The sequence below is a fragment of the Rutilus rutilus genome, assembly GCF_951802725.1.
Source record: "Rutilus rutilus genome assembly, chromosome: 21".
Lineage (NCBI taxonomy): Eukaryota > Metazoa > Chordata > Actinopteri > Cypriniformes > Leuciscidae > Rutilus > Rutilus rutilus.
This window is the reverse complement of record NC_140226.1, coordinates 22,698,986-22,721,587: the sequence shown is the minus strand read 5'-3', so window position 1 is coordinate 22,721,587 and position 22,602 is coordinate 22,698,986. Positions and strand designations below refer to the sequence as shown.

Genomic DNA, 22,602 nt, shown 5'->3' with positions numbered 1-22,602 from the left:
AGTCATGGTTCATTGGTAAGTCTGCACCTGCAAAAACCTCAGAAACATGGATGGCTATGCCTATAAAAATATATTCATATTGTATAATAAGTATTATACTCTCTCTCTCTCTCTCTCTCTCTCTCTCTCTCTATATATATATATAGTAACAATTTATATATATATATATATATATTACAATTTACATTATGTATATATTTTTTATATTTTTAATTTAATACTTTTAACTGCAGACATGCACTCCTTGATAAACAAAAACAGTAAAAAAAAGATTTCTTCATCAATAGAGAATGAGGATCAGAATAAATGTATGCAGAATGCACCTGCTTAGAGGACATTTTGCATGAAAATCTTTTCTGTGCAAGCAAATAGTGTATAAAAAGTATACAAAAATATAGAAATAATAGTGAATGATAACCACTGTCTCACATTCCCTTATACAACAGGCAGTAGTACAATTACCATAAACCCCACCAACAAGATGTGAGCCCTCACATTAGAGGAGAAGAAATAGTTGAATACAAATCTGTTATTAGCTGTAGTAAATCAGCACTGCAGCAGTCTGCTAATAGTCACCACCTCATCAAAAGCAACTGAATTCTCTATTATCCGTTTTATTTAGCGGAAAAATAAGTCAAGTAGTGCAATGTACGAGGGGATCATCGTGAGCCCAGCTAATTTGAAAACAGCTTTACAGGCAAAAGCTGCATTCAGTCATTACATCCAGTGGAATCTCATCAGTGTGCCCTCACATTCACAATACTGACACATTGCATTGCTACAGACTACGCAAAAGTTCGCACAGCAATTCTGCTGAGAAAACAGTTGATGTGAATGACCATCAAAGTGATTCAGAACACAATTTCCATATCAGAAATATGACCAATTTCTGCAGCCAGGGAAAGGGGGATGGGAGGACCGATCTTTGCATGCCTGTTTTGATTGCTTGGTGGAAAGTGGCCCAAACAGGAGATGATATCTTCTCTGTAAATAAATAAAAAGATGAGTTTCTATGGCAGTGTGCAGGCTCAGCAATACCCTCCCTTCCATCCCCTTAGCTAATAAATATCTTATAAAGAACGTTGGGTTATTTTGCAGTTATCTGCAGAGCAGACCCTGCAACGTCTGGCATAATCTGCTGAAGAGTACTGACAAGGCTCAGTATTTGAGTGATAACTGGGAAGGGTGGGGTGTGTTTTATTGATGATGCTGCCAGCGGGTGGTGGAACAGAGCTGTCAGAAAAGGCCTTACTCAGGGATGGCTATCTGGTCACTCCCACCTGGGTGCCACTGAATGACGGCCCATTACACCTCTCATCAGACCAATCTGCCCCCAAGTAATCCCTGCACTGTGTTTGCTCTGTATAGGAGCCGAGCAAGATTACAGAAGACTTTTCTTTCTTTTTTTTGTGTTGAACAATTTTTTTTATTATTTTGTCATCATTTACTCACCCTCATGTCGGTCCAAAACTTTTTTTTTTTTTTTTTCATGCAATTACAATTCAGCTTCAAAAGCATCATGTATAGTGACAGGAATTGTAAGGCATTTAACGATTCCAATTCCTTTTAAAAATGTTCTTGAATTTGAGGAAGATGCAATTCTCTTTCCAAATACTAGGATAATTTCAATGATAAATGTAAAATGACACACACACACACACGCGCACGCAAGCACACACGCACACACGCACGCACACCTCAATTTAGGTCCCCACTGTGACACGAGTCCCCATGAGTCTGTGTGCATTCAAGCTGAAGTCCCCACCGGGATAGAAAAACATGTACACACATACACACACACACACACACACACACACACACACACACACACACACACACACACACACACACACGCACGCACGCACGCACGCACGCACGCACGCACACACACACACACACACACACACACACAGACACTTAATTAGCTCAGGAATCAGTATTTGCATCCTTTTGATTTTAATTAAATAATCATATTTTATTGAAATTCCATAGAATCCACATAAATCTGTTAATTGTAAAACTAAATGCATTCAATTCATTTGGCTAGCAGTGGAACAAGCAATTAGTTAACATGTACTAGATTGGCTTAGTTTAATTTATGTTAAAACTGTGTAAATGGATGGACATTTTATATCCAATTAAATCTTAAATATTATGACAAAATAATGGAGTGTATTTGCTTAATCCAATATACTGCTCTATATCTTCTCCTCACAAAACAAAGTCAAATAGAGCCACCTCTATTCTACCTTCATCCATCCTCAAGAGTTCAGCTTCCTCCCTAATAAAGTGATTGGAGAAACAGTTCACCTCAAACACCACCCCATCTGGCTACACATGCTCTTTTTCCCATTGCAGGAGAAAAGGTCATATTTCAAATGGCCAGTACAGCTGCTATCATAGAGCTTTGTACAAGCAGCCAGCAGAGTGTGTTGGGATTACCCAACTTCCAAACCCTCCCATGTAATATCGTTTTCTCTCCAATCCCTTGCTTATTTTGCCCAACAAATGAGATTCCGCCATCTGTGCAGCAAAGAAGCTGCGCAGCTCAAGCTTGTAACGTCCCCTCTGACGATCTTATATTATAAAACCTTCCTCAATCTATGGAGCTAAAGAATGGGCCTATCATTGCTATTTTCTGCCCAGTAATGTTGTTTCCATCCATAAGAAAAAGCATTTAAAACCTAAATGGCCAACACATCTAGGACAAAAAAGAAGCATTGGCCACAAGTGAGCCATAAAGACGTGGCAATGATATTGCATCATTCATGGTTTCATGTGATGTAGTGGAAAATGAGTAGCTCTCCTCTGAAGGTGGTTAATACATGAAGAAAAACACAAAAGTAAGGTGAACGGAATTGTGGGAAGTTCATTTTGTTGTTGTGAGAGTCAATTAATACATTGAAAATACTTTTAAAGTGTTATAAATGCTCTGGATCATTAGGTATGCAAACTGTTTCTGCAACATTGATTATAGGAAAGCACCCAGGACCAGAAACTGAGCCACCAGAGGATCAGTATGTCTAATGAAAAAACATAATGGGATAATAGGATCAAAATCTAATGAAAACGAATGTTAAAATAATAGCATTTTATTATTACAATGAATGAATAATGCAAAAAGTGTCTCAGAGGGTTATGTGTGGCAATAAATAACTGGCTTCTAGTGTGGAATTTATTTATGGGATAATGTACAGTCAGCTGGTCATTAACGCAAAATAAAAGACCTACTTCAACCTGGTGCCCTGATCACCAAGTCTGGGTTTTTAAGCAATATCACATGAGCAGCACAATTGCAATTGCTATATTACTTTCAAACAATTATTTTATAAACATTAAGTTAATCTGAGTCGTATTTTAGACACAATTTTGCTATTTACTGCTATTTGCTTCAACAACACAGTGGCAGAATCGTTGCATACCTCTAATCATGTTTTTCGTTCTTGAGTGATTCAGTTATCTTGAATGATACAGTTGAATGAATGATTCAATGGCTTTCTGATAAAGAAAATAACTTGCTTCATTTATAAATGAATCAGTGTTTTTGAATTAATTAATTGAATTAATTAATTAATGACTCACTCATAATGAGAGTCACTTGTTTCATTCCTGAAATGATCAACATTTCTTTATTTTTAATAAATGGTTGAATGATACACTCATACAGAGAGTGACTGAATGAATCGGAACTTTCAACAATTGGTTAAACAAATTATTAACTTATAAACAATTGTTTCATTCTTGAATGAATACTCATTTTGAATTTTTGAATGATTCGATTGAGCGAATTATTAAAATGACTCATTCATAAAGTTGACCTACTGGTGTGATGAAGTAATTTGCAGAATTTTTTTGTAAAATCCCCTCCATAATGCACAGACTGTCTCAAACAAACACAGAATAGCAGAGTGACACAAACAGGGAAAAGTCCCAGTGCTGTTAGACTGTCATATCAGCGCCAACCAATCAAATTGAATGAGGACCAGAAATAACTGTTGAATAATTTATGGTAATGTAAAGCTGACAGTACATTATCTCGCTTATTCCAAATAAATAGAAAAAATAAATGGAGAATGATTATTGAACTGAGTTTAATAATTTTATTACCGTATTTGAGCCAAAAGAGTAAAACATTAAAATCGATATCACAGCAATTAGCCTCTACTAAACCAAACTCATCCGACCAAGGACATTTAAAAAGGTTTCTGGATGTCAGTAATGATACTAACCACAAACTAAACTGTTCTTTGTTGTGAGGAGAGCTTGGAGAATTACACATGGCAGATTTCTTTCTTTGGTATGATCCTCTTCCCCTTTGCTGTCTACCTCACCAAGATGATCCTCCTCACTGGCAAGACATCTGACTCCCATCATACTCTCCAGCCTCACACACAAACCCAGCTCGCTGGAAATGCGTAATCTCACTGTGCTCCCCAGACCCGGTGAGTTGACAGACAGTAAGGGATTCACATTAAAACCTGGACCTCCAGATGTGTAAACAGCTTTTTGTGCACACAGGGGATCAGCCTTGAGAAGGAGTAACTGTGAAGTAAGCTATAAAAGCTTCTCCAAACCGGGGATAGTAAAGCTTCTTCAGAGAGAGTCCCACACACAGATGCCTGAAAAAGCAACTCCTTTTCTCCATTTCACTCTGCTCTTTTGGCTAGATGTAATACGTCAAAGTCATGGATATTCATTACACTAGGTAATGACGCTGGCTAGAAGAGCACCTATTTATAAGACATTTCAAGCAAGGCTGAGTCTTTCAAACCTTCAAGAAAGTTTCAACAAATACTTTTCTAATAACGCTTACCGTAAGCAGAAGCAAAATCTTCGTCCTTTCACATCAGCTTCGAACCACAACTTGATTGTTTTTCGATGCATACTGTTAGTCATTATTCATAATTGTACTGCATTCATAAGATATTTATTACCCCCATGTATTGTCATTCTGCCTTCATGATAATCATTAAGTAATTCATTATGCACTGATAAATGGTAATTGGTATAGTGGAAAATGCTGACAGCAAACTTGAGAGGCTTGTAAGACTTATTGGTGGAGGCAATTTACACTGAGTGTAAAGGAAATTAGATGATATTTACACCCTAGTGTAAATACTAACAAACACTTTTTGCATCTTGTCAGTATCTTATATATACACGTTCAGAAGTCTCTTATGCTCACCAAGACTGCATATTTGAATCAAACATACAGTAAAAATAGTAATTTTGTGAAATGTTATTTGAATTTAAAATAACTGCTTTCAAATCTATTGAATTTTCATCATCATTACTCCAGTCCAGTGTCACATGATCCTTCAGAAATCATTCTAATAATGGTGATTTGGGGCTTAAGTAAAATTCCTTATTATTATCATCAGAGTTGAAAATAGCTGCTAATTCACTAATAAGTCATTCTAACTACCAGGATTGTTCTACATAAGGGAGCAATTCAAATTCTAATGCTATAAATATAAATTAAGGCATATAAATAAAGACATTTGGCTTCACAAATATCATGTTTCTAAGGGTCAGACATGGTTTGATTTGGTTCTAAATATTAGAATAGAAATTAGATCTGAATTTTAGAATAACTTTAACTTTAAAATATACTGATAATTCCTGATGAGAGCAGAGGGATCTGAAAATGCCACAAGCCTAATGCAAACTCAGGTCATCCACGCAAACATACTAATACACAATCTCGGCACTCCAGGCCACTTCTCCAACATCAAAGTCACATATTTGATAGTTTTGTCTAGTTCTACTAGACTCTTGGGGTGCGCTGTGTGGCCAGTGCTATGTACACCTGCAGCAAATAAACAATTTCCAGAAACTATGATACATCAAGCACAAACAAACTAAACCAGCTCGGCCTCAAGTCCTCTCTTCTCACCTCTGACGACAATGTTGGTGGATTTCTTTGCAGGATTACCCACGTTGTTACTGGCTACACAGCTGTAAACACCAGCTTCATCCGTGCTGATGGCAGGTATAGTGAGGGTTCCACCGTTGAGAACGCTCTTCTTTGGAAGCTCTTCGCCATTCCGGACCCACGCCAGGGTCGGGTTGGGCTCGCCTCCAGAGATGATGCATACCAGAGTCACTGTCTGCCCAGGGTTGGCCACAATGGGGTCTTCCACAAGCAGCTTAATAGAGGGGGAGGCTAAAACAAAAACAGAACAGGTTAATCTTATCAGCTTCACATGGAAGACCTATTTTCTTACTTAAAGGAATACTCACACTTACATCACATTTCACAACATGCTGACGTTTACATAAGCGAATGCACGTATGACAGCTGTCCGGAAGCGATGGTTTACAGTTTAAAATTTTAACAGTATTTTACTCACATATACACATTATTTCGCTTCAGAAGACATTATATGGATTACGTTCATGTTCGTTTTGCATGGTTTTTGCAGCATAAATTTTGGGGGATGTATCGACCTGCATTATATGGACTCACAGAGATGGACAGTGTTACCAACTATTTTCAAAGGAAAGTAGCTAAAGCCTGCCCAAAAAGTCGCTAAATGTCGCTATGACGTCGTGTCAATTAGTATATTCACTTGTGTTCTACCTGCCTAGTGTGTTTTCTCTCCTAATCCGTGCTCACATACTGTATAATATAATATAATATAATATAATATAATATAATATAATATAATATAATATAATATAATACAATATAATACAATATAATATAATATAATATAATATAATATAGTCGAATGTCCAATAAAGCTGTTCTCATTTCCTATATTAATTTTTTTAGTCAGACAATAGAACGAGTATGATATAGTGAATGACAAATTTTTTTTATATGTGTTAAATTATCTGAATTGAGAGAGTTTGGAAACTGGATGAACTAAAGCTCTGTGATAGTGAGTTTGGAAACTGGATGAACTAAAGCTCTGTGATAGTGAGTTATACAAGTGATAAGCACAAGATAAGAATGGAAATCAAAACGGTTAAACTAAATTCTTTAAATATAAAACAAAGGAGAAGCAGTGATAAGTCCATTCACATCAGTCAGCAGCCGTGTGCTCAACAGAATGTGCTACTGCTCCTCTCAGCCATTCACTGACACAGAGAGAGGTGTGATGGCAGGGAGAAAGCAAGACCTCGCGCTCGCAGGACAGTACTGGCAACATTTGGAAAGTTACTGAGGTTTGTCCAAAAAGTCACTAGATTTGTCGCTAGGAGCTTTTTTTTAAATAAAAAAAGTGGCTAAAGGGGTCTGGCAACACTGGAGATGGATTCTTTAAAATATATATATATTTGTTTGTGTTCATCTAAAGAAAAAATGTCTAATAAAATATATCAGGAATGGCATGAGGGTGAGTAAATGATGAGAGAATATTCATTTTTGGGTGGAGTATCCTTTTAAATCCAGGGGCGTTGGAGCTTCAAAAAAAGAGAACATTATAAAACTTACTAGCTTGACTCATGAATATTAATTAAGTGACGTTATAAGATTTTAAAGGAATCAAAAACAGTTTATATGCTTGTTTAGAAGCAATACCAGGTGCACAGCCAACTTCAAGTAAGTAATTACAGCAAATATACAAAGCTCACGTACTGTCACCTCTTGATGACAATTATGGTGGTTTACCTAATAACGCTAATGTGTTTATACTTAAAAAAAAGTGGTATTTACAATTATCACCCAAAGAGATTGGTTTACTTGGGCCCATAATGCACCAGGTGACCACATCCAATCTATATAATCAAGGCCGTGTCCCAAAAGCACACTGGCAAGCTGTGATGTAAGGGCTTTCAAGTTGGCAAAGCTATCAGTCAATCCCCGGGATTGTGCCATGATCATCATCATCAGGCAATGTGTTGCCAGAAATGCGCTGAGAGACGGAAAAGAAGTGAGAAAGAAGGATAGTGCAAGAAAATGAGCAGGGTGGTGGGGTGGGAGAGGAAGATAGAGAAACAGAGATGGCCGGAGGAAAAGGTCCTTCGACTCTGTTCATTCTTTAATGGATTCCGTAAAGGTTAGGTCTTCGCCGCAGTAGCATGTGAAGCCCACCGAGACAGATAAGGAGCACAGGAACCCGCAGGGCCATTTCCTTAAGAATATGGTTTTGCCATAGTCTGAATTAACTGCAAGGCCAGTGGTGAAAACATTAGCCTAGGGCGGTTTCTTCAGCCATCAACTGACGAAGGAGGAGAAAAGTAGCAGCAGACCTCTAAATGTAACAGGCGTAACATACTCAATAACACATGCAGCACTCACAGCTCGCTGATTATCAGACCACACAGCACTTGTGGTGACAAGAGCCTTAGGGCACTTCCTTTGCAGAGTTGCTTCTGTGGTGCTGCTTGCATGTACTTTCTTACTCGTTGGACGGCTCAAATATAGCAGAAGGAGACTAAAATAACAGACAATGCTGTGCACAAGGAGGAGGTATCTCTCACCGGTTTTGTTGGTGAGCCGGAATAGCACACTCTTGTCGGGGATGCCACAGACATTGCGGACAGAGGCAGTGCATGTGTAGTTAGCGTAGTCCTGAGGACGCAGGTTCTTTAACTTCAGGATCTTGGTCTCACCCTGCAAGCCAAGAAGATGATATTGTATAAATCAGGATCTCAACGGGTTTTGCTTCAGGACACAGATTTTACATTAGACATCAAGAGGTGATCCAACAAAGTACCAAAAAGTTTAATATTTAAATATTATACTAATATGAATAATTTTTTCAGGATTTATATATATTTTAGCTCTATGGAGTATTTTTGATTATATTTTGTTATGTTCCAGTCAGTATTAGAGTGATTGACGCTCTCTTTGGTGAAGTTGCTTCCATTTCAGTGAGTATACAACTTGTTTTGATGTAAGTAACTCTATATAACCTTTTTAGTTTGCGTAAAACAATGCTAAATACAAATAATTAAATGCAACTAACCATATAATGGTGCTAATAAATAAACTGACTTTTTAGAAGGGAGGAGGAGATTTGTTGTTGATCACATTAAAAAAGTCATCTGTCATTTTAGTAGAAGCACCCAAATAAGTTAACATGAACAAAACACGGTTTTCATCACTTAATGCCCAATGTAAAAGCTGTGTTCAGAAGCAAAACCAGTTGAGAACCAGTTTATTATGGCAACTGTGCACTTACAGCAAACGGTTCATAAATAGTGGCACTGTTTGATACCAAAACCTTCTGAAGATTCTTGGCTTTTGATCTGCTTTCTAACCTGAGATATTGACAGAAAACTGCGGTGCATCAGCTTCATAGTCATAGTTCTGAAGGGGTTGAAAGATAAAGAAGGCTCTATTGAAAATAACATGTAGTATCTCCTTTAAGTGCACAGACTAATGTTGCATGAATGATTCTCTGTGAGGAATAAGAAGAGCGAAACAGGTCCAGAAATACCCTGCATCTTATGACTAATTACCAAGACAGATCCACTCTGGGCCAATCACTGTGCCATATCGGATATGGCAAAGCTGTGTTTTGAAAGCATTTTTTTTTAACTGTCATTTCTGATGTGCATCCTTCTGGACCAGATAACACTCACAATGTCAAACTGATGCTCTCTCTTTGTCTCTCTTGATAGCTGCGACAACTTTGATGCAAAAGCAATGAAATTCATCACATGTTTTTCAAGCAAGCCAGCCTTTCATAAAGTGATCTTATATTAAAGTTATCTAGTATTAAATGTCACCATTGATGCACACTATATAATCTATTTTTAATATTACAAACAAATAAATATGATTCCATTTAACTGAAGTGCAGTGCGAATATCATATATTTCGCATCGACCAAGTGGTTGGGAGGGAGCATGAAGAATAATTTTCACACATGAATTGGCACCTCTGAGTCCATTGGGATGTGCTGGAGTAGACTTTACAGAAAGCTTGACTCTTGCATGGACAATACAAGATTTTGACCAAAAATGGATGCACCTCTTGATGGAAATAACACCACAACATTTATTTCCATCAATTTATCCCAATGTCTTACCTGTGTGAAGAAAGGCTCATAGATCTCCACACCCTTGTCCAAACCTTGGGACAGGAACTCCCTCCCTCGTCTCCAGCTGTACCGCACCGGAGGGTTTGAATTGGCAGCACACCGCAGGAACACTGTCCTCTCATAGTAGAACTGCTCCTTTGCCTCGCCTATACTCTGATGGACCGTCACGATGGGGTCATCTAAATCTGAAATGTAAACAGATGGGTTGGTCACGCTCACGCTGATCTAGCATTGCTCAAATCACCCTGAAAACCGCCAGGAGACTTCTGCAGAGACAGTGGTATACAGAAATAGCCATCTAGAACTCTAGCTAGGTATATTTCTGAAAAAGGCTTCAGTATGCAGACATGTAGGACAGAAGTATGGAAATGACAGAATGTAAATAAACAGAAAACTAGGTTACAGGTAAACAAAAACATCCATTTTAGCTTTATTTACAGCCTACATTTTACATTAATATTCATGTCCCAATTCTAAAAAGTAAGCTCAATTCAAATGCATATGTCACAGTGTTACAGATACCAGGAACAGTTGTGTGCCACTACTAGCATTAAGTTGTTGCTAAATATACCTCAATAATGTGGAATAATTCAAACATTATACTGTGATATATCAGATTTTTCCCTGTTTCTTTCTTTGCTTCGAGATTGAAGGCACAATTTGTTGAATTGCTTAATGAGCCAAAAACGACCTAAATTAAGAAAGAAGCCCATAAAAGAATTGAAATTTACTGGAGCGGAAATCATACAGTAGCCTATTATGGTCCAAAATAGACATAAATTGCTTTGCACATTTTTAATACTTAACTCATTAAACACCAGTTAAAATGATTGAGATCCAATGTAGTCAAGGTCAAGGAATATATGTTAACATTAGTTAATGCAATATCTAACATATAACAATGAACAATGAACAGTACATTATCAACCAACATTAATAATGTGTGTTAAATTCTACATTTAATAATACATTAACATTTCAAGTTATATAAATCAACAATACTTAATGTAAAATGAACAATGGTATACATTTAAATGATAAACATATTATTTATAAATGAATATCAATCTGCATTAATAAATGCTGTACAAGTGTTGTTTGTTTATGCATTAACAAATGATACCAAATTGAATCAATGTAAAGTGTTACCTGAAATATCTAATATATTGTCTTTATATGGTATATAAAGATCCAAACACTATTCACCTCTCCACAAACCATTCAAGCATTAACAACAAACATAATGTCTAAAATGACGGACCACGACGGGGGCCTTTATTTTGGCATCTGAAATGTGAGTATTTTTACAAATGTAATTTTTTTCAAGAGCCACAATAATTACAGTGCTTGAGTGAGGAGCCATGTGCTTTTAGACTGTCCTCAAAGCAATGCAATTTTAGAGAACTCTCAGCAATCAGTAAGCCGTGCCTTTCAACATCTTTCTTTCTCCTGCTTTAAAACATTAATCAACCTGTCCGATAACAATTTGACAGACAGCATTGGTACGACTCATTTCCTGCGTGTCAGGTTATATTTTTAATACTGAACCACAAATTAATTCATTGAACGTCAAACGTCAGAAAATAAAACACTATTATATGGACAAAAACATATTTTATGTTTCACAAAACAAAAAATGACATACAGGTTTGGAATAAAATGAGGGTGAGTAAATGATCACAGAATTGTCATTTGTGGGTGAACTATCTCTGTCATTTGAAGAAAAAAAAAAAAATGGATCACTGGATTCAAGGTTTCAGTAGACCACTTTGGAACAAATATAAACTTGAATGTGATCAATATCACTATTGCCTATCTTGACCGCTTTAAACTAATGACTAGTGAGTGCTGCCACGCTTAGACACAACACGGGCACTCCAAATCGAAGTACTCAGTTGTTTATCGGCAGTGTGTTGGCTGTTCTTTATCAATGACATGTATCTAGGCTTTGATCACTGCATCAGGAGTAGCATGTCTCTGATCGATAAAAGCAAGTGCCCACCAGCGAATAGTCCACCATGAAGCTGGAATAAAAATGACAAGCTGAGGCCTGTTCTCTAATTCAAGGGTAATGACTTGCTCCTCATTGTCTCCCCACGGCAATGCTGCCTGTCATCGTCCATCGCTCCTTCTATTCATCTCTCTGTGCTACCGTAAATCACTTTACAACATCTATGGCTCCTCCGTGTCTGTAGGGAACAGAGGCAACACACAACTCCTTTTTTGACAGGTTGTGATAGCTTTTGATGGTTCCGATAGCAGAGGAGTAAACCTTTGAAACTTGGAAAAATTCAGGAGCTAGCTTACTGACAATGATGTCTCTTTGAAGAATAATCCTCATTTTCATTTCACTCATTCATTAAACCTCTCATTTTATGCATTTCGTCACATATTCAAAGCCATGCATTTGATTTCAACAAAGTCTACGGTTGCCAAAACTTCAATGAGAAGTGCCTTTAAGTCGATAATGAGGCCATGTTGCATCTCTAAGAAAATAAAAGTGTTCACAGACTCCGAATGATGACGTGTATGAGTGCAAAACTCTTTGAAAGAGACGTAGATGAGATATGCTCTTATGATGAGTCACATAAAAAAACTCACTGTCTGGCTTTTGATGCCTAAGAAATGTGCTAGACAAGAAATACAAGAAATAACACATGCTCCATTAGAGCCCTGATAATGTAAGTTCGACCATATCAGAAGAACTGCAATTCATTTCTAACATAAAGCCGTAATGAAATAGCCTGGTTCTACCAGACTCTCGTACACTGTAAAAAATTTGCTGTAGTTATGCAGCTGTTTGCCAGTAACTTACTGTAGATTTAAATTTATGTTATTTACTGGCAACAGTTTGTTCAAAGTTCAAAGTTAAATGAACATTAAACATTAACAAGTCTTTGTCTTTACAGAATAAAATGATAAAATAACAATGTAATGCAAAGCATTCTGGGAACCAGAAATCTTCATCAACCTTTTTCTGTTTTTTTTCCTTCAGATTTTGGTTCCCAGAATGCTTTGCATGAGGCTGTTATTTTAGTTTTATTCTGTAATGATAAAGACTTGTTAATGTTTAATGTTCATTTAATTTTGAACAAATTGTTGCCAGTAAATAACATCAATTTAAATCTACAGTAAGTTACTGGCAAGTAGCTGCCAGTAATACTGTAATTTCTACAGATTTTTCTAACAGTGTACATTTCATTTGTACAGAGAGTCTGGCCTCTCTCCATTGACAAGCGTTAACTTCCTTGAAGGCGGGTACTCTGTTGAAGTTTAAAACTATTGGATCTGACCAGAGTCACTTTGGATCTGCCATAACCAATTGCTAACGTTTGGTCGTGACGTATGTCAACTCAAACTAGCGCACGATCTCAACGTCATCGTTCTCAGCCACTCCCTCTGTTCGCTGATTGGACCGGTTAAAAATTGATCGGAGAAAACCAAAGAATACACCGCAATCCCAGAGTTACTGAAGGAAAATGAAATTGAGCGGAAGTACGTAGGAGGGCGGAGCCAGGCTAGTAATGAAACATCTGAAGAGGTAAAGGTTTCCATATATCATATGATACACATTAATATTGGCACCTGAACATATTTTTTGCTGTTTTCTCAGTAGTTTTCCATGCATGTTTTTCTTCAGTTGTTAATATAAAATATAAAATGTAGCTAGACTTAAAATGGTTCCTTATACTGTAACTTACCACAATATATTATAAACAGTATATAAATTGTATACTATCGCTTAACAGTTTGGGGTCAGTAAGATTTTTTAAATGTTTTTGAATAAAGGCTCTTATGCAACAAAGGACGCATGTATTCGTTTGGTTAAACAGTAATTTTATGTAATATTATTACAATTTAAATTTTAAAATGACTGAACAATGACTGAACAGTAGTGTATATTTATTAACTTTGGAACAGTGTATCTTTATATAAATATATCATACATATTATATGATATATTACTTTACATACTATAATACATGTATTATAAATATAATAGTATATTAATTATTATAATATTTCAAAAATATAAATATATCATATATAAAACAGTGGAAGATAAAAAGTGACCGCACCAAAAGTCAAAATATTAAAAATAAAATGTAAAACATCTGGTTAAATTTCACATTTAAAGCAAAGCTGTATAGTAGATGACTAGCATAACTAACTACAGATAGTGATGGAAATAAACTTAGATTATAGCAATAAAGTAACATGTATTTATTAGTAGTACTGTATTTTTTCCTTAAGCACTTCCTTGTGTCACTGTCCAGTCATTATTTGTTATTGTGTCTGTATTATTAAATGACACCATAAGTGGATAAGATATTTAGCATTTACTTTTATTCAAAGTGACCTACTGTAAACTTATTTTAGGAACATTTATTGCTCAAGGGCATAAAGGTTGTGGCTAATGGCTAGCTCCTTAAAAGGCTGAGATTTAGTCACTATAACACCCTGTTTTGTTAGTGAATATTGTGCCAAAGAAAGCATGTAAAATATGCTTGGAATTTGTACAACCGTCTCACTTCGAGCTGCATAAAGCAGCTAGTGAGAGACACATTAACGCTTAGAAAACGTTCTGGCCCATTATAAACAATGCTGGAAGGTCATTCGGCCATGATAAATTATTTAGATTACTGTGCCTAACATGTTTTTTTTTTTTTTCAGAGAAATGGTTTTGAATAATGGGCACTCATAATAGCTAAACAAGCAAGGGATAAAAAAAATCTTTTTTTCCCCCTGTTTTTTCATAATCATGAAAAAAGGAAAGAGAAGTACAAATTTGAAACCAAGTGTTCTATTAAAGGCAGGGTAGGTAGGAATGGTCTAAAAAACTTCTTTTTCAAATTTGTTTAAACGTTATGTACATATCAATACATAATTAAAATGTAAGTACTCTGAAAAAGAAAGTATAAAAATCGAGTGTCTGTAGACCTCTCAGGACTGTTTTAAAGACAGTTCATTATTTCCATTCACTCCACCCCCTCCCTTCTGGGCTCCTTCCAAAGCCACGCCCCCAAAACACATGAACGCGCGACTCCAACCGCTGAGCTGAAGACGCATTATTTACCTGAGACAAGCAGAGAGGAAGGAGCACAGTGCATGTAGTGACATCATGTCAGAATCACATGTAATAAAAAAATCTAACGCTAATTGCTTATGAATATAAACAAATAAGATGTATTTTAGTACTCACTATCAAGCTAGCATATTGATATTGGTAAATTTAAAATATATATTTTTTGATTCGCTAACGAGCTAGTTATATAAGCTAAAAACAGGTTGCATTGATACACTTTTTTACATTACCATCAGTTATATTGTGATGAAGATGAATTTCGTGTAAGATTCATAACATATATGGTGTTCTGCATGTAGGGGTGGGAGATATTGACAAAAATTAATATCTCGATATTTTTTTCCAATATCTAGATATCGATATTCAGGCGATATTTTTGCCATCCTTCAAAGAAATGTGAGCAAACTGGCAAAGAAGGTCCAGTTGGTCTTTTGACTTGCTGCATTTGACCTATATTATTCTAGGCTATAGAAAAAAACAATAAAGGAGCTAACTAAACATAATCTGTGGCAGCCCCTACTTTTTCCACTTAAAAAAAAAAAAAAAAAAAAAAACTTAACTAGGCACTTCTTGCAACAGTGATTATTAAATCAAACAACACTATTGTTGATGATCAATTCAAAGTAAAAAAAAAAAAAACATTTTCAAAACGGTATAAATCCATTCATTTTTCCCCCAAAACGCTATAAATCCATCTTTTTTTTTTTTTTTTTTTTTTTTTTATGGTTTGTCTTTTAAAAAAAGTTTTTGTCTTTTATTTTTCGTGTTTGCATTTATGAGGAAAAAACAATATTACTTGACAGTTCTCCATTATGGACGCGAGCGCTCTGAAAGCTGCACTAAGACTTTCAAACTTTAACAGAGACCTCAAAACAGAAAGCACAAAGCCTTTCTTTAAAACGAATTTCGTTTTGTATTAATTGTATCTTAATTTTAATATATTTTTTTTCATTAATTCATTAATATTTTCATTCCTGGATTAAATACATAAAGTAAATATAGGCTATCAATCACAACATAAGGTGCTTGAACTGGAGATTATATCATCGTGAACCGAACCGTAGCCTCGCCTCACAGGCCTAAAAAATGTGGAATATATTTACAGAAATCTGGTTCTAAACAAAACCATCCAAAACAAAATAAAACTATGTAGCCTAAATGTGCATTTCTCCGGTGCATGCGTTCACTAGCCTACTGCGAAGATCGCGAGTCAATATATCGTCAACTTCATCTTTGCAGCCGACACAGAAATTAATAAACAATTAAAATGTCTTATTGCAATATTTTACACATTCATAATCATTACTTTTGCTGGATCTTTGAGGAAGCTTTTTAGGTTTATGGCGTTTTGGAAAAGAGCTCTTCACGTACAAACACCGTTTCACCAAGGCACAGCAGCCCTTCAGCACATAAGAACAAAAAGAGAAAAAGCACGGACTTACTAATTACGAAAATTTGATGTGGTTGAACAGCTGAAACAGTCACAAATTCCTCGGCAACTCAAACATTCTCAGTACGAGTTATGAAGGAAGAGAACAGCATTACAGTTTTCAGCGCGTCCTCCTTTGATTGCTGTGTTGTGACTGGAAAAGTGCATGCAGGAGCACATGTGCAAAACGTAGGTTTGTAAAATGTCCTTTTGTAAAATAAAAATAATTTTAGGGCGAAGCAGAGGAGGTCGTGCAAGAGGCCGTGGCGTGCAACTAGGGTCCGAGGAAGTAGAGGCTGAGGACGGGGTGGTCGCTGGAAAGCCACGATGATATTGACAGGCGTTTTATTTCTTTGTTTATCCAAAGACTTTTTGTTCATTACCTTTTCTTGTACTGTCTTCTTTTTTTGCCTTGTTTGCCTTCACTAACTGCATGCCGGTAATGTGAATTTTGATTGCTCTTTCTCTGCCATTGTTTTGCTATTCCTAGGTTCCGTGCCTCTCGAATTCCTCAAATCAAACGTGCGCGCGCAAGTGGGCAGATCCCGTGGCAAAAGGGTGGTTGCCATGGTTGCGAGAGAGAGTGACAGTCGCCTAAGCCAATCCTTTGATTCGTCCCGAATCGAAATAATGAGCTGTGTTTAATACAGATTAAACGGTCTAGAGTCACTTGATTTTTATACTCTTTTTTTCAGAGTACTTACATTTTAATTATGTATTGATATATATAGAAAGTTTTAACAAATTTGGATCTTTTATTTTTATATAGTCCTACCTACCCTGCCTTTAACAAGCTTAAAGGTATATAATTAAAAATGCTCAATTAAAAATCCTTAATTGTAATATAAATAAATATATGATTTGATATAGCATATGTTTAAATGCTACAATCAGAAGGACTGCATTTTTCCTTTTCTTTATTAGTTTATAAAATTTGAGGTGACAATATACAGTCAACAATGAACCCAGAGGTGCAGCAAACACTTTTGCTTATAAGTGTCTTTCCAACTGCTTATGTGATTGGTAACTTAAGGATTTAAGTGAAGAGCTGAATCAAGGTATGCATCTAAAGAGAGACGCAGACATAGTCAGCAAAGGCTAATACCAAGCTATGACTTGCAAGAGTGTGTGGTTTTCTGCCGACGGGCGGATGAGCTTGTTAACTCACAGTAGACATCCACTCGGATGGATTTGATGGCGGGAGTGCCGAGTCCGTTCTCAGCCTTACAGTAATAACGACCGCCCTGGTGCCTCTGGATGCGGGTTATGCGCAGTGTCTCATTGAATACGCTGGAGTCCTGGAAGCGGTCAGTAGCACTGCCTGCTGTCTTGGTCCATCGTATCTGACGTGAAACAAAGAGAGAGAGAGAGAAACAAAAATAACATCAGCTTGAAAAGAGAATCATAAGCTAGTGGTTTAAACTAGTCAAAGTTCACATCTCCTAGTCTGTCTCTGGTGAAGCAAATTGGCTCATATATCTTTAAACATGGTAAATAATGATATAAAAAAAGACAAAATTATAATATTGTTGAGTTAAAAAGTTAACATTGAACAGTGTTCTTTTAGTATTTTTTTAAATTATTATTCACATTCTATTATGGTATTTAATAATATTTTTATTTCTATTTAACGTTATCTATTTCTATTTAACTTAAACTTAAACAATCTAGTTAGTTGTCAAGGCAACATTTCCAAATTTCATTTAAGTTTAAGTTTTCCATCTTATATTTATATTTTATTTTATTACAGAGACTTTTGGTCTCTGACTAGATAAGTGCCTTATTTGCAAGACTTTATTTTATTTTTTATTTAAATTTGGCCAATGGCATCAATTCTTCATAAAGTGTGTGCCCAAAAACTGCAGCACACAAATCGAGAAGGCTGTCCCGCAATACTGCACGCCCCTGCTACACCTACAAGTTACGTCTCCCACAAAGAAACAAGCGGGTGTCATATACTAAAACAATCTTTTGAAGTAAATTATTTTATATTTTATGATTGAAATGTTTGTAAGAGGAGCTTATATTGCTTTCAAATCTTATTAAGTATGAAATAACAGCTGCTAGTAAAACTTAAAATAAACGCCTACTATCAAATTATAACAGACTCATGGTAATTATAGTTAAAAACCTACCCTCCACATCTAAACCTTACCCTAAACCTACCCCTTCCATAAGGATAACATTTACTGCAGAGTTTCATAATTAAAATACTTTAAAATCAAACATGATGACTACGGTGTCTGGTGATCTATGTTATACGATTTGTATGCCTTTTTCACTAGGTGGCGATAGTGAAGCTTAAAAAGCGAGGAAAGTGACGTTTTTTTTTTTTTATTCAAGAAATATATTCAAATATAAACAGTTATAACAGGTCAAAAACCATTTATATGTAAAGTCAGATATCTAAAGGACGTATTAATAAATATTTACATATGAAGAGGACAAATAAAAGACAAGGGATAAAGAGAGAAAAAATGTTAAGTAGCATACATTTTTTATAGGGAAACAATACTAACAAGAGATAGATAATCAGAAGAAGAAGAGGGAGGACAAAAACAATCAATATATGAGAGAAAGCTGGTTAAATATTACCTTCAGTGCCATTACAAAGAATTGTTCATATTGTTTCGGGAATCTATCACAATTTTTTCATTGGTAGATAAACTAAAAATGTTTAAGCTGTGAGTCTATCAAAAAATGTGAGAGAGTAGGAAGCGAGCCCATCAGTTTCTGTTGATGAAAAAATTGCCAAACAAAATAAAAAGAAGTTAGAAATATATTCTTTAGGTTTGTTGGAGTCAGTGTAATAACAAATAATATCTTTCAAATTAAAAGATTGTGCATAAATGGGTTTTTTATTGAAATAAAATATATGTTAGACCAAAACTTCTGAACCAATTTGCAAGAATTGAATAAATGTTATTATCTTAAATATATGATAAATTCATAAATAACAAAAATGTATAAATTCATCTTCGTGACCACAAAACGTACAAGTACTAGGAATATCAACATATTTGGACACCTTTGAATTAACAGAGTATATCTTATGCAATATTTTAAAGTGAACTTCTTTGGTCTTGTTAGGAATAAAATAATTATGGGGCAACAACCTTGCTCTTCTCCAGCTGATTTTGCGAATTAAGGCAGCCCAATGGGATCTACCACTAGGGCAAATTTGGTCTCTTTTCTGAATCATATGGCGGATATGTTTGCTAATGATAATACCGTCCAATAACAAAGCAGACTCCTTTGTATCTTTCTAGTTGTATAATATATGGTTCTTAACCAGTTGCACTAGACCTGTAGGCATAGCTTTAAGCACGGTATTATATTCTTTAAAAGGAATATGGAAGTCATGGACAGTCATGAAGCGTTCATTAGACATGATGTTATCAGAATGATCAAATAAACAAAAGGATATAAATTAAACCTCTATTAAACCAATTGGAAAAAAGAGATTTATTCCTAACAGTTATATTCATATTATTCCACATAGGAGTTTTGTGTGGTGAGAAATTGTGGATGTAACACAATTTCCATGCAAGAAGAACCTGCTGATGAAAATTAGAAAGTTTAACCGGGAGTTTATTATACATATAATTACATTTTAAGATAAAAGAGAGGTCTCCGATGTTATTAAAGATATAAAAAGGAATAAAAAACCATATAGAATTTGGATTTATTAGACATCTTCTAATCTACTTTATTTTAAACACATTTATAGTGTTATGAAAATTTTGCACTTTCAGTCCCCCATCACTTCTACAGCTGGAAGCGAGGAAAGTGAAGTAGAAGAAGAGCAGTACTAGTGAGGACATCAGCGATTTCAGAGGGAGGGGCTCTGATAACATCCCGAATGGCATTGTAGGGGGCGTAACTTGAGGTAAGGGGCGTGGTTTGTAGTTATGCAAGACACAGTCGTACATACTTGGGCAAATCAAGCGGAGCAGAATTCACGTCCCGCTGCAGCATTCACTGGTAACAGCCAGGTAATGATAGTTTTTACCCTCTGCTTCGGCATTGTTTGTCACTGCTGTCAAATTAGACTACTATTAAAATATCTACATAGAGACAGCATAACTAGACAATAGCCTTACATTAAGCTTAACAACAAGCAAGTTTGGCGCTGGTGTAAAAAATCTGTTGTGCCGGGTCAAAAATGCCACCAAAATTAATAAAAATGCCAGCAAAATTCAAGATATGAATTTTCCCCACATGAGATTTTATCTTTTTTGTTTTTATATTATGATATATTTAAGCAATATCACACGAACAAAAGTGCTGCATGTTTTTCCCGAATATCAGCACGATTGCAAATGTAAGATTCCACTTAATACAATAGTTTAATAAACAATAAGTTGATATTAAAAATAATTGTAAACACAGTTTTGTCCATTTTGACTGTGTCTTGCTCTGTTTCATGAATGAAAATAGTTCAGAACAAAGCAGAAGAGTTGCGTCCCCCTGCAACATACAGAGTGGTGGTTTGTTCCATCATTTCACTGTGTAATGAGTTTAATGAAAAATAGCAACTAAATGACTTAAAGGGGACATATCGTGCTAAACCCACTTTTTTAGCGCTTAAATGCATATTGTTGTATATTTGGAGTGTTTAGAAGTACAGAAAAGTTGAAATTATTCTCTTCAGGTGCTTCGTTGATATCTTTATATTCTGTTTTGGTCATATTTTTCAACCTGTTCCGATTTTTCTGTTCTCTATGACGTTTTTTGAACTATTACGTCACAGTATTTGCAGCGGAACTGCCAAATAAGGACATTGACTTCCAGCCCAACACTTCAGCAATCCGCCATTTTTATTTCTTGCTGCAATTTTGTAGTCCAAGCTAAAGGATGCAGAAGTTAGGAGAGGGTAAGTTAAAATGTTCGGTTGTTGGATGTAGTAACCCACACGCTTCATTACACCGTCTAATGTAGATGAACTGCTGTGCTTGTGACAGGGCGCATGTTTAACTGAAAGAACGAGCAGAGAGAGAGACCCGGTCGCACGCGCACACTCTCTCTCTCTTCGGAGCCAGGCGAAAGTGTAAACAAGACTTCACCGTCTCCAAACTAGACGCTGTCTTGCTCTCTCTCCCTCGCACATATTAATCAAAATAAATCGACACGGTGGTAAAAGGTCGGAAGTAACACACCATTGCGATACATCCATATGAAGACGTTGTTCTGCAGGTTCGTTGTCTTCATTTTCATCTCGCTTCGGCTCCGACTCTGGCTCTAACATGTAAGGCTGGCTGGACAAGTCTTCCGTTGTTGACATTTTGTTAATAACGTGTGAATAAAAGGTTTCTGTGCCGCTAGATAATCGTATCTCTGCTATCAAACTACAAAAATGGCCAAACGGGGTGGAGTTGAACCAAGTGTCACCTCTGCAACCTGGAGAGGGGGCGGGGTATGAAGTGTCTCAATTGTATTTAAAGAGACCGCACCAAAACGAGTTGCTCTCAGACGCACATCAGAAAAGGGGTAGAAAAGGGGTCTGTGGAGCTATAATAATGAGGAATTCAGACCCAAGCATTGCAGTTCCGCTTTATATAGACTACAAATGTATGATTTATATGTAAAAAAGGAACGATTTAAAAGCATGATATGTCTCCTTTAAATAACTTTAGAACATTTCTAACTGTGATGCTACTGTTTACGTTTAAGTTTTGACTTGGAAATGAGCAAATACTCTGCCACAGATCTGATCTCCAGATCAATACATGGCATAAGCTGTATTTGGACGGTAATTATTTCTCAGCAGGATGTCTGTAAAACAAAATCTGTATGTCATGAATTTGGATGCCAATTAATTCACAGAGGACAAAGGAGTTCTGTCATCTGACAGCCTGGAAGTTTATTTGATGTGGTCTGTCTTGGTATACACTACAGGTTTATAAATCAAACTTTATTATAAGTGGCCCATCTCTAACATGATTTTCTCTAATACAAGTCCCCATTTTTCAAAATAGCCTTTTTTGCTTTCCATATCACATAGTTTCAAATAGTATGGCTGTGAAACATAGATATTTGTTTTCTTCTATCGATTCATTCTTGTAAACTCGTCAATTCAAAATTGATTT

At 36.0% G+C, this 22,602-nt stretch overlaps 1 protein-coding gene across 2 annotated transcripts in view; it reads right to left on the bottom strand.

Annotated features, from left to right (window-relative positions):
- Positions 1-22,602, bottom strand: part of mdga2a (MAM domain containing glycosylphosphatidylinositol anchor 2a) — a 145,905-nt gene that overhangs the window by 64,649 nt on the left and 58,654 nt on the right. For both annotated transcript variants that reach the window (XR_014625770.1, XM_084393785.1), the window contains exons 3-6: positions 17,682-17,856; positions 9,987-10,183; positions 8,431-8,563; positions 5,897-6,166 (exon numbers count right to left, since the gene is read on the bottom strand). Coding sequence is in view for 1 of the 2 variants with exons in the window: in XM_084393785.1 (XP_084249911.1) it covers positions 5,897-6,166; positions 8,431-8,563; positions 9,987-10,183; positions 17,682-17,856 (775 nt within the window). In the remaining variant the exon portion in view is untranslated. The remainder of the gene's footprint in view (positions 1-5,896; positions 6,167-8,430; positions 8,564-9,986; positions 10,184-17,681; positions 17,857-22,602) is intronic.